At 32.7% G+C, this 13,133-nt stretch overlaps 6 protein-coding genes across 6 annotated transcripts; 1 reads left to right on the forward strand and 5 right to left on the reverse strand.

The window, feature by feature from the left end:
- Positions 1 to 1,462: 1,462 nt before the first annotated feature.
- Positions 1,463 to 2,848, reverse strand: NAEGRDRAFT_56672 (uncharacterized protein). The gene has a single exon (XM_002682929.1). It carries the CDS (start codon positions 2,824 to 2,826, stop codon positions 1,495 to 1,497), a length of 1,332 nt encoding a protein of 443 aa, XP_002682975.1. The 5' UTR covers positions 2,827 to 2,848; the 3' UTR covers positions 1,463 to 1,494.
- Positions 2,849 to 3,849: 1,001 nt separating this feature from the next.
- Positions 3,850 to 5,514, forward strand: NAEGRDRAFT_62081 (uncharacterized protein; the record flags this gene model as incomplete). Its single annotated transcript, XM_002682700.1, has 1 exon — positions 3,850 to 5,514. One exon carries the CDS (start codon positions 3,850 to 3,852, stop codon positions 5,512 to 5,514), a length of 1,665 nt encoding a protein of 554 aa, XP_002682746.1.
- A 1,076-nt stretch (positions 5,515 to 6,590) lies between these two features.
- On the reverse strand, positions 6,591 to 7,546 carry NAEGRDRAFT_62082 (uncharacterized protein; the record flags this gene model as incomplete). Its single annotated transcript, XM_002682930.1, has 3 exons — positions 6,591 to 6,820; positions 6,882 to 7,123; positions 7,167 to 7,546. 3 exons carry the CDS (start codon positions 7,544 to 7,546, stop codon positions 6,591 to 6,593), a joined length of 852 nt encoding a protein of 283 aa, XP_002682976.1.
- Positions 7,547 to 7,680: 134 nt separating this feature from the next.
- On the reverse strand, positions 7,681 to 10,042 carry NAEGRDRAFT_45566 (uncharacterized protein; the record flags this gene model as incomplete). Its single annotated transcript, XM_002682931.1, has 2 exons — positions 7,681 to 8,671; positions 8,748 to 10,042. The coding sequence occupies 2 exons, from the start codon at positions 10,040 to 10,042 to the stop codon at positions 7,681 to 7,683; spliced, it is 2,286 nt and encodes a 761-aa protein (XP_002682977.1).
- Positions 10,043 to 10,634: 592 nt separating this feature from the next.
- NAEGRDRAFT_62084 (uncharacterized protein) lies at positions 10,635 to 11,231 on the reverse strand (the record flags this gene model as incomplete). Its single annotated transcript, XM_002682932.1, has 1 exon — positions 10,635 to 11,231. The coding sequence occupies one exon, from the start codon at positions 11,229 to 11,231 to the stop codon at positions 10,635 to 10,637; it is 597 nt and encodes a 198-aa protein (XP_002682978.1).
- Positions 11,232 to 11,392: 161 nt separating this feature from the next.
- NAEGRDRAFT_45568 (uncharacterized protein) lies at positions 11,393 to 13,015 on the reverse strand (the record flags this gene model as incomplete). The annotated part of the gene is made up of 1 exon (XM_002682933.1): positions 11,393 to 13,015. The coding sequence occupies one exon, from the start codon at positions 13,013 to 13,015 to the stop codon at positions 11,393 to 11,395; it is 1,623 nt and encodes a 540-aa protein (XP_002682979.1).
- Positions 13,016 to 13,133: the final 118 nt, after the last annotated feature.

The raw sequence follows: 13,133 nt of genomic DNA on the forward strand, positions 1-13,133 counted from the left end.
GATTGAATGGTGATTATTTTTGTAACTTATTCTTTTTTTAGTAATTTTGTTTAAACATGTCATTCATCTTATTTATTGAATTTTATTTGAAACCGTTCAATCAATGCAAGAATGAAATTACAAAATTGTATTGATTCATTGTTTCCCTTGTCATGTTTCCTTAAAAAAGTGACATAGTTTTGGCAACAACTAAAATGTTCAGCTGATAAAACTAATGGTTCTATTGTGGATGCTAAATGAGAATATTCAGAATTTGATAAATGCAGTAAAAAATAAAGACAAACTAATGTCATTCCTCCAGAATTGGAATGATTTTGAACTTTTGTTCGTTCCAGTTTTTCCACAACAATTTTGAAAAAATCCTTGAATGATTCTGGGGAAGTTACTGATAGATTCAGATAGGGAGAGAAAACAATATTCATCAATTTACAACTACTTGATTCATCTATGCACGGTACAAAAAAATATTCCAATAATCTGAATTTCAATTTAATATTAATATAATCCTTCCTATCCCTTGTGTACATGATGAGTCTGTATTCAAATCTTCTTCCATTTCTGCCAGAGCAGTGATATAGAGATGCTTTATATTGAATTGTTATCATTTTAAAATAATTAAAAAAAATAATTAAAACGTACCAATTAGTTTAGAGATGCACTTAATATTGTTTAACATAGCAATATCGAAATCATCATAAGTCTCATGTAGGAGTTCAATGTATTCATTAATATACTTCATCAAGTGATTTTCACTCTCATATTTTTTTTCATAGAGTAATAATGATAATTCAGAATAATCATTTTCAATACTAAATAGAAATTCTTCAAAGAATAAATTAGAAAAATAATCGAGCAAGTATCTAGCCATATCGAATTCCATATTTCTCAAAATGTGCGAAAATAGAAAGGTACAAACAAACTTTTGATTCTTGTCACCAGGATAAATATGAAAAAGTTTGGATTCATCTCTTGAATTATAATTAGGACTCTGCTCAATTTTCAAATCAAATCCAAAATATAATTCTCTTCTAATGATTGGTATTTCAATAAATATCCAAGTACAATCTTTTAAAAATTGAATCAAATCAATAATATCAAAATCAGATGAATTGAAATACATCCTCTTTGATTCAATTTGATCTCTGAAACATTGAAGAATATTTCTCCACAAAATAATCAATAATTCCTTTGAAGGTAAATGGTAGACTTGTTTTTGGTCTCGAGAAAAAGTTGATGTTAGCATTCGTAGTCTCTGAAGGGCTAAAGATCGATACTCATTCGCAGAATAATGCTCTGATTTAGCACTAGATATTAAAAAGCTTTCATTGTGAGCAAGTATTTTGAAGTGTGGTAATTTTCCAAAAGTTGATGATGTATGATAATATTCATCATCAGACATTGTAGAGCTATTATTTTGATCCTCATTCATTTTTTTAGTTAATAATAAATAAGAAAAAAATAATTTTTTTAAAATAAAACTCGAGTTAAAAAGATTTACTTCTTGGATGGTTCCTTCTTTTCGACGGACTTGATAACACCAACAGCGACAGTTTGTTTCATGTCTCTGACAGCGAATCTACCCAAAGGTGGATATTCAACGAAACCTTCAACACACATTGGCTTGGTTGGAACAATCTTGACGATAGCAGAGTCACCCTTCTTGATCTTTTCTGGGTTAGCTTCTTGAGTCTTACCAGATCTTCTATCAATCTTTTCAATGATAGTTTCGAACTTGCAAGCAATGTGGGAGGTGTGACAATCCAAAACTGGAGTGTAACCGTTTCTGATTTCACCAGGGTGATTCATGATAATGACTTGAGCATTGAAAGAAACAGCTTCTCTTGATGGATCATTCTTAGCATCAGAAGCAACATAACCTCTCTTAATATCAGTGGTGGACAAACCCTTAACGTTGAAACCAACATTGTCACCTGGACCAGCTTCTGGGACAGAAGTGTGATGCATTTCGACAGACTTAACTTCAGTATCAGCAGCTTGACCTGGAGCAAAGTGAACAACCATACCTGGCTTCAATTTACCAGTTTCAACTCTACCGACTGGGACAGTACCAATACCACCAATCTTGTAAACATCTTGGAGTGGCAATCTCAATGGCTTATCAGTTGGTCTAACAGGTTCAACCAAGTTATCCAAAGCATCCAAAAGACATGGTCCCTTGTACCATGGCATCTTATCAGACTTTTCAATCATGTTGTCACCAGTCCAACCAGAAATTGGGACGAATTGGACACAGTTTGGCTTACCTTCTTCAGTTTGGAAACCCAAAGACTTCAAGTATCTACCAACTTCAGACTTGATTTCTTCATATCTCTTATCAGAGTATTTGACAGATTCATCATCGAACTTGTTCATACAGACAATCATTTGCTTAATACCCAAAGTGTAGGCGAGCAAAGCGTGTTCTCTAGTTTGACCATCCTTGGAGAAACCAGCTTCGAAACCACCGTTAGTTGAGTCAACAACCAAGATAGCAACGTCAGCTTGGGAAGTACCAGTGATCATGTTCTTAATGAAATCTCTGTGACCTGGAGCATCAATGATGGTGAAGACGTACTTCTTAGATTCAAACTTCCAGAGAGCAATATCGATGGTGATACCTCTTTCTCTTTCAGCCTTCAACTTGTCCAAAACCCAAGCATACTTGAATGAGGATTTACCCATTTCAGCAGCTTCCTTTTCGAACTTTTCGATGACTCTCTTATCAATACCACCACACTTGTAGATCAAGTGACCAGTAGTGGTTGATTTACCAGCATCGACGTGACCAATGACGACGACGTTAATGTGTGACTTTTCCTTACCCATTGTGTTGTTTGTTGTTTTTTTTCGACGAAAATTGTAATAGTTGTGCTTCGTCAGTATTTATCTTGCGTTTCCTTCAACAAAACTATGCACCGTTGGCTTGCGTGTTCAAAAATCGCGATACATCTCTCTGCTGCACGTTCCGACTTGAAGGCCAAGCTTGGTTGACTCTTTTACAACGGAAAGTGGCAAAATGGCTTTGAAGGTGACACTTCAGGTACCTACTCTATCCTTCTACAGTTTTCTCTCTTGTCATTACTAAAGTAGACCTTTAGTGAGTTTATTATTGAGGTTGGTTAGAGTTTGTGATTCTTGTCGTATCATTCAAAAATATCCATATTGGCAGTTAGCTCCAACTGAAAAGCCACTCATTAATGAGTGCAGCAATACTTAGTAATTAAAATTTGAGCTTTGGATTTTATGGGAAGCAATACGCAAAAAAATTGGAATTGAATAATAGTCATGCAAGTGGATTATTCTCCATCATTACAACTAACATCATCAATAATTAATATTGATAATAATCAAATAATAACAAATAATTCTTTTGCCGACAATAATAATAATGAAAGTAGAGTAAGGGATAGAGAGGAAATTTATCAACAAATTATTCATCATTTAAATTACCTTAGAAACAATACCTGTACTAAAATTCATCAAATTCAGCTCTGTAATTTAATAGTATCCAATATTGATTACTTACTTTATGAGTGGCAAGATATAACTGATGACCTTGTTCAAATTTGGATGAACGGAAAATCAAACTCTTCACTCTTAAATTTAATAGTTTGGTTATTGTCTGTCTATTCATTTCTCTCGCACGAATATCCAATACATACACAAATAGGTATTTTAAAATGGATCATAGATTTAAAATCGGGTAGTGTTAAAATTCAACCTGACCAAAGAACATTTATCCAAAAATTAGAAATTTTATTCAAACATCATACTACATCAACACTAATGATTAATTATTGTTTAAAAAATGTTTTTAGTTCTTGTTGTGAACCAATTTGGTTGAAAAATATGAAAAGTAATATTTCACTTCAAACCAAGCTCAATATTTCCTTTTTAAACTTGTTCAATTTTTCAAAACAACTTTTAGAGACAAATGATTTTAGATTAATTGTTCAATCTCTTTTAAAATTCGGTCAACATGACTTAGCTATAGAATTTCTTGATGACAAGACATCTAAAATTGACTCACAGTATTCATTAGATATTGGTTATTGTCATTTATGGTTATGTAGCATTGTAATAGACAAGTATAGAAATAATGTACTTGACATGTACAGAATACCATTTAGTGAATTGATATATTTCATCAAGGAGGTAATTTGTTCAGAAAATGGACTTTTTCAAAAGACTCAATCTTCTGGAAAAATTGTTGAAATTCCAAAAACTTTATTTCATCTATTTGAGGATGCATCTCTCCCTCAACAATTCATGCTCAATGGGCAATTAATCGTAAGCAATCATATTGAGTTAATTATTGATAGATTAGTCCATGCATCAACACATTTTCACAATGGTGGTCATTTGAAAATTGCTTTCAATATTTATCAAAGACTTATTGAATACTACACACAAGTGCCAAACTCTGAAAATATTCTTGGAGATTTGCACAAACAATGTTCATTATGGTACAATGACAGAAAAGAGGGAATTGAATATCTATCTAAATACTGCAAATATTATTATGTCTCTGTAAAAATAAGCTCAGAGAGACATGAGGAATTTATTTACAGATCATATCATTTTGAAAATATTGATACTCTAATTGAAAAGAGAATCAAAACTGATTTTCCAAATTTTACAATAATCAATTCTAGAAATGTTCAAATATCAGAGGGTTCTGTTAGAATTTTACCAGCATTTGAAGAAAAATCAAATTGTTTTATAGTTTATGATTATCAGAGAGAGGACGATAGAGTTTTTCCTGAAGATGATAAAATTTTTGGATGTAGTAAATCAAGGTATTTCATAGGAGATGTTGATATATTTAATAATCAGCTAGATCAACACTACTCATTAATGATTTTAAGGGCTAGGGTTATTAGCTCAATATCAGTGTTTGATGAGGCAAATCAAATGCATGCCAATTGTCATTATTTGACAAATATGGATAAATATATCAAGAGAACGAGCCAAATACTGGCCCAAAATATTGTCAATGGTGTTTCACTGACAGATTCAACAACGTGCTATAATTTATTTCTATTCATTGGTAATTTAATATTTGATATTATGGAGGGAGGAAAGTTGGATTATGTTTTAGGATTAAATCAATGTAAACAAATTATTTATTGCTACAAAGGAATTTATAGAGATGAATTGGCAGATAGAAAGAAGGAAATTAGAAGAAAATGGATGAAGGAGAGAAAGTTCGCCACTGAAAACAAACTTGAACCACCACTAGAACCAAGTTTGACAAATCTAATTGAACATAATGAAGAATTCTTAAAGCTTAAAGATGCATTTAATCAATTAATGGACTCTATCAATCATGCATTCATTCTTTATAAGGAATTGGGAACAGCAATCTATAAAAATTACAAAGGTGTACCAGAAACGTTGGAAAAGGTACAAATACTCAAGTTACAAACCTTAACATTACTAAGTGAATTACCCTCAGTTATTGAAGAAATCACAACAAGCACCAGCACTGCTTCAGAACAATTAAATATTTAAAAAATCTATTTAAAATGTCTTTTCATGATGTCAAAACACTCCTGCAGGATCGATCGGTTAGAATTGTGAATGAAACTAGTAGGCTTTGCCACTCACTGTTGGAAGGATCAAAACAAGATGAATACATTTCAAGTTGTACCCGATTAATGGCAACCAAGTATGAACCAATGATTACTGGATTTTCGGAACAAATAACATATATTTCCACAACAACAGTTGATTTATCTGTGCAGTATGTAAATTAAAACATTATTTAAATATTTATTAATTTATATGGATTTATCACCATTTATTTAATATTTTGATTATTTAAAAATTATTTAATGATTATTAGAATTAATTTAATTGATAAAAGGCTTCAAAATATGAAACAGGCAAAAGAATCACTTGATGAAATAGTAAGCAAACTGAAAAGGATGGGATTTGAAAGTGAAGCAAAATCTAGAACCCCAACAAAATAATAAATAATTCTGTAAATATGTAAAAATTCATATAATTACCTTCTAAAATTGTAGGAACAAATCTTTGGCGCCAAAGAAAAACCATCACAACTACAAAAAAATGGGAGTACAAGAACTAGTCTCATCAAGAAAAGCAAAGGTTGTATTGACAACCAGTTTAGATGATAACCATCCAATATCGAACATGTTAGATGATAAGGAAGAATCATTTTGGATCTCAACAGGAATGTTTCCACAGGAAATAATGTTCCAATGTGAGAGTGTATTTAATATTCAATCAATTAAGATAATTAGCACCGGGAGTAAGTTTGTTACGTGATCCGAAGGAATAATTTATGGAAATTTAGTAAAACAATTAAGAGTAGAATGTACAGATAAAAATCAACCAATCCAATTTCAACAGGTAATGGACAAACAACTTGTTGATGAAGTAGTCCTCCAAGAGGAAGAATTTGAGGTTAAATCAGCTGCAAGATACATTAAATTCAGAATACTAAGTGGTTATCATAATTTTGTTAGTGTGCATTCAATCATTATCAAGGCCGAAACATAAAATGTTGATTTTACAATTTTTGTAAATTTATTCAAAATCAATATTCTGATCTTATTTTTCATCTAGCAAAAGTGGAATCCATTTCCTCTTCCACCTGCTGTTAACAAACTGCTAAGAAAACTATTATATGTTGCTTGACCAGTGACAGCTCCAACTTTTGCAGGATTAATTCTACTAGTCATGACTGAAAAACCATTTGGACCTTCCACTTCAATATCTATGATATGAGATTCCAATCTGGAATCTGCAACAAGTCTAGCCTTAACGAGGTCAAATCCTAGGTTCTCAGCAGCTAATAAAATAAAAAATAATTATAATGATTAAATAATAATTGATAATAACAAGTTACAAACCCAGAGAAGCTACTGCCATCGTATTGACATTGTTTGGAGCTATTGGACAGAGTGGACGAACAGGTCCTTCATAAATAACGTACTCCTTTGTAGGGTCATTAAGGGAAATTTGTAACTTTTCTTGCATTTCTGATGTTGTCAATTTCATACTTGCTGGATGTTTCTTCATGGTGACAGTTAATCCTTTCAAACTTCCTAACATTCCCATCTTTTGAATATCTAAAGATCCCCAAAGGGCACCACTACAGAATTCTCAAATTGACTGTTTCATTCAAATAAACTTACCTTGCAATATAACATCCATTGGTTGACGTTTTGGCAATTGACCTTATTTCCTCCTCAACATTGATATCAGCAAAAGCTGTTGGTGATCCAACAAATAAATCACAACAAGACAAAAATTTAGATCCATATTCTACAATTATATTTGGATGGGCAACTTCTACAATAATATTTGGATTCTTTTCCTTGAAATTGTCCAAATTATCCAAATGCCATTCGGATTTTAATTGTTTATCTTCCAATACTTTATCAAATGTTCTATTCCACACAAAGGCAATTTCGAATTTTTTAGAAGCCCTTTCATCATTTAGTATTTTATCAACAAGGAATTGACCCAACAATCCGTAACCAACAATACCAACACGAGTCTTATTGTCTGACATTTTTTTTGATGGTTGTCACTGGTCTATCATTGTAATGATTCGTCAAGTATTTCTTGTTAAATATTTATTGAACGATTTAAAGACAATAAAGAAAAAATTAAAAAATTAAATACTAATAATATGAATATTTACATTTATTCATCTGAATCCAGTTTTCTCTTTTTTTCTTGATCTGATGGAGATTTTGGTTTTCTCTTCTTTTCACCATCTTTCTTTACAGTTTTTCGTTGCATGGCTTCTCTATTTTGTTTCTTTTCCATTTCTGCTCTGCTCTTACTTCTACACCAAAAAGGTTCTGATCTACAAACTGGTCTTTGTGAATCAGTTTCAACTATCTGAATGAAACTAATCTTCTTATTGAGTGCAGAGTTTGGAGAGGTATTTCCAAAGCCAAGACTCATGCTCACTTCTTTAATTGGAGGGAGTTTGACCTTATAGTGATGATCACGTCTCACAGAGACACAAACATCAAATGGTTCATCCGAACTATTTGTTGATTTGTTGTTATTCTTTGAGACATCTTCTGTGAATTGAATAATTGAGTTCTCTGATAATAGCTCCATACAAATATCTGGAGTGTTCATAATATTTGTTGTAGAGAGATCACTTTCCTTTGATAATCCCCCAGCAAGTCCTGTTAAATAGTGAGCACTTCTCATTTCAATAGAATAATTGCCAATGAAGAGATTCATCATGTTTTGATCGAAAATTGAAATGTCAGCAATAATAGCATCACTACTAAAGAGTGAAGATTTTTCAAAAGCACAAGGTCTAATTCTCAATTTTAAAGTATCATTAACAAATACTGAAAGTCTAGTTGGTTTAGCACTCTTATTAACTGTAAATCCCATTGGATCACAAACCATACTGAGAGGTGCCACTTGTTGAGAATCTGAGCCAGTTGATTCTTCAGCTGAAGAAGAAGTAGATACATCTAATTTACCAAAAAGCCACTTGGAAATGATACAACGAAGTGTAATAGAGTTTGGTCCAGTTATTAGAGATTTCAAGTCTTCTTTTGGAAGTACAGCCTTTGATAACAGGGCACATAAACATCTCTCGTGAGGTGTTAATGCAATACCATCAAAATCTGCCTTTACAATTGTAACAATTGAATTATCAGAACTGTGAATAAAGTAATCGAATGTTGGTGAAACTTCTCTTGAAGCACTCTCTGCCAAATATTTACCACCTGTATTACCGCCTCTTCCTTGACCACCACGTTCTTTTGCTTCTCTTTTTCTTTTCCTCAGTAAAAGAAACTTGTGTGGATGGTTCCATTGTCTCATTATTGATGGATAGAGAGGAGGTATTTGAATCAACTTTTTCAGGTTTTACAATGACATTGAATGATTTCTCTTCCTTTTTAAAATCAAAAGAAAGTTTTTCACAAATATCAACATTTGGATCAATACTTCCAATGATATCATCCAATTCTTGAAAGATGGAAGGTGACAAATTAGACTCCCTACTAAAACCACTGTACTGAGGTTGTTGACTATCGGAGAATGTTGCATCATTTGTTGATATATGACTATTACCATTAATTAATGAATCATGTTGAAACGAATAGTTAGTGGAGGTATTATTATTTTGAACTGTGCTAGTATTATTGTTTGCTACGTTGAGATGGTTCATTGAGGATAAGGTTTGGACAGTTGTTGGTCTTTGTTTGAGCATGTTTTCCAACATGAAAAGCCATGGCTTGGCAACATCTTCCATCTCTTGATGTAAATTATGAGATGATTGACTTGTCCCCATTAACATTAATTCACTCAGCATACTTGTTGGTTGAATATTTGTTTGATTACTATTATTGATAGAGTTCGTGTAGGGCTGTGGAGTACTACTCATCAATAAATTATTGCTACTAATAGCACCATTGTGGTTCATTGAAGGCATGGGTTGTTGTTGTTGAGGAGGAGGAGTAGCAGTATTATTAGTTACATTGGTGGCTGTCAATGAAGATAGTACAGAAAGAAGACTTGGCGGTTGAACAGAGTTGTTGACTACAACCATTGAAGTTGAATTATTGGATGGTATCATACTTGTGCCATGATTATACAGGGTTTGTTGGTGGTTAGGTATATTGTTATTATTATTATTATTGGGTGTAGTCATGTTCATTAGAATATTCTGACTCAAAGCTTGATTCATTAAAACCAATTGGTTGTACAATAATTGTTGGTGGAGAAGAGATTCATTCGTGATACTTGGAGTATTGGTATGAGTTGTAATACCACCACTACCAGCAAGAATAGGTTGGTGGACACTTTGAGTGGAACATTGAATAGGGTTGGTATTAATTATTGGTTGCGTAAAAGTACTATTATTTGAAGGTGGGTGAATGTGGTTGGATGAATAGTTTTGAATGTTATTGGTGATGGTGGATGGAAGATGTTGTTGCTGAGGGGATGCAATAGATGCATTATTGGTGACTAGATTATTGTTACCAAGGAGAGTTTCAAAAAGTTGTTGTTGGTGGTGGTTGTACATTATGTTCAAAATAAATTAGTGAGAGCGTTTTCAATTATTATTAATTGTTGAGGAGAGGAGGTGACAATGTAAAATACACAATGATGACGATAAATTAATATTGGGTGTGTTAGATGCAATAGAGTTATTCTCTGATAGAGACCTGTCAACCACTTTCTCGCGCTTCTAATGGTCAAGATGCTTGATCTATTCAGTTTTTTTGTTGGAGAATTAATACGGAAGGCAACTTGTCAACATTAGTGTGCGACAACATTGATACATTTGGAAAGTATTTTGGCTTGTACAAATGATTAAACAGAGGTCAATATGTGTATGATAATAAGTATTTAAAATAAATATTTAAGAAAGGTTTACAATACACGTAATGGTTTTTTAAATGTAATAATCAATAAAATATTTTTATCAAAATTAACAAATTAGAGGCCTTAATTTGAGGGATAAAGCGAAAGACATAATATCCTTTCCATTTTTGTACATGTTGTGTTTTTAGATACCAGGTACCTGTGACATTTCAGGAATTGTTTTGAAATGTTTAAATTACAATTTTGTAAACCAAAACATTAGTTTTTGAATTTTTTGAAAATCTAATTGTTTACTTTTGGAAATGTTTTGCTCTGATACAACGAATTAATTTATCATTTTCAAAATCGCAATGTGTCTTTTGTGCTCTTGTGGATTGTAAACATATGAAGAAATTAAGTTGAAGGAATTCACAATCATGAATTGGTAAGGTTTGGTCTTTAGCTTGTTTTCCCTGATTAATGATTGTTTCCAAATATGCAGGTCTATCCCATTGTGTTTTTCCACTCATTCTTTCAAAATAGTAAATGTCTCCTGGACTTCCTCCTTGTATTGATGGTGATTGAGAATTGTTTTGATTTGATCCTTGATCGATTATTTGAGCGGAACCCCAATTTCCGTGTTGTTGGTAAAAATTATTTGCAAAACCTTCCAAGCACTTCCACATTTGTTGTTCTGCTTGTTGGGCTTGGTTTGGGTCAATAGTTGTTTGTGCTCTTATTTCCAACATTTTTCTATTCAATGGTTTACATGGTCCTAATAATGCAGCAGCAATCATATCCCTACGAATTTGGTCATTTTCGACAGCCTTTGGGGTTTCTGTTTCCTCGCTGGTATTGTTTCCGAATAATGAAAAACCTGATGATGAAGAGGTATCGTCTTTGCTCATTTTTATTTTTATTAAAAAAAATGTAAAATATTGATTGAAGTAGTTTATTGTCAATCAAAATGGCCAAGAAATTGTGGAATTAATTCTGTCATTACAATTTCATTTAAATAATTATTTAAATGATGATAATTTTGTTTTATTGAACATTCATTCCGAAGACTTTAAATTTTTGAAAAACTCTTAATAGGAAAACTAGAACTCGAGTAAGACAATGAATTGTCTTTCTTTTTTTTGGATCCTGTCATGAAGGTATTATCAGAATCTTTGGCAATATCATCTTTTTTTGAAACATCACCCACCAAAATCTTTTCCTTCACATACTTTTGCATTTCTGTAGAAAATGGTTCGAGATGGCTGGAGCTATAACTACTCATATATGAGGCATTGTATACAAAGGAGTCATCCACGTGTGTATCACCCAAAAAATCCATAGATTCAGAAAGATGACTTGCATTCAGGAATGATTCATCGCTCGTTCTTTTTTGTTTATCACTCTTTAAGGATTTTGCTGGACTACCAAAATCTTTCAAACTTGAAGATGAATAGAGTGGACTCTTGGTCGGATTTTCATGATCAAAATTTGATTTCTCTGAATTAACAGAAATTGTGCTATGACTCAAATGTTGTGAATTTGTTGGGACCGACTTCTTACTCGATTGGGAGCTATTTAAACGAGAGGATTGAGAACTACCTAGTCTTATTGGAGAATTAGAGATTGTTGGACTGATCATGGCTGAATATCTATTGCTATGAGTATCACTTCTGTTGGCAGATTTTTCCAGTAAACTAGAGTTTTGACCAGTTTTAGGTTGCAAGCTACTTATATTGTTTGTCATACTCTCGTTAACTTGGCTAGTGTTGGAAAATTTTGTTGAGCTTGTCAGGTTATTTTTAAGGGATGAAGTCATGTTAGAAGCTGAGCTTGATGAGGTTCTACTACTTGGATTTTGAGTGAAGAAGTTATTGGATGCGTTTAATGGAGGTTGACGAGGTTGTGGCTCTTGTTCGATATCATGGAAATTAGATTGGTCTTGCTTTTCGGAGTGTTGAATTGATTCTTTTGAGTTGAACGAATCAACCTTATTACATACTTCTTCCAATTTTTTCAAAATGAGTTCAATAGTTTCAGATTGACTTTGAATGATTTGTTTCATTTCTCTACTTTCTACTAGTAGCATATCAATTTTTTTATCCTTTTCGAAAAAGATGGAGCTTTCTACTGACTTGTCTGTCATGAATGATGTTTCATTGTTAGCTGTGTTATTAAATTGTTCCTTCATAGATTCCTCTGTCATTCCAGTAGAATATGGAGAATAAAAAGGTGGATAGAATGGAAAAAATTGATAAGGATTAGGATAGATAGGATATTGAGGTTCCATTTGTAATTGTCTTGTTGATTTTTTTTGTTTCGTTGTTGACTGTGGTGGGAGAGCAGTCTTTTGGTAAGTAGCACTAGGGTGAAAACCTTTGGAAGCTGGTTGAGTTTGGTGTTTAGCATGTCTGTTGTTATTGGATTGAGTAGGACATTGTTCCTCATTATCACTCTCCTCCGAAGGATTATAAAAATGTTGGAGAATGTTTCCCCTCACTTGGTTGGCTATTGTAGAAGACGGCTTTGAAGAAGGTTTTTCTTTTTTCATTTGGTTGTGTTGCTCCATGTGCATTACCTCATACGCATCACTGTTATCCTCTTCCCCAAACAATTGTTGATCAACTTGTTCACTAGAGAAGTAGGAAGAAAGGTTTTGTCTTGGACCGGTGTTGTGTTTTTGGTGGGGTTTCATTTTTTTTGATTTTGTTTGAATACAAACATTTTGTAGTTGTATTCCATTGAATAGGCGCCAATTGACCAAACAAACAAAATGAAGGACCCAAGTTCGAACTGAAACTTGATAAAATGCG

Source organism: Naegleria gruberi, assembly GCF_000004985.1.
Source record: "Naegleria gruberi genomic scaffold NAEGRscaffold_2, whole genome shotgun sequence".
NCBI classification, from domain to species: domain Eukaryota; phylum Heterolobosea; class Eutetramitea; order Acrasida; family Naegleriidae; genus Naegleria; species Naegleria gruberi.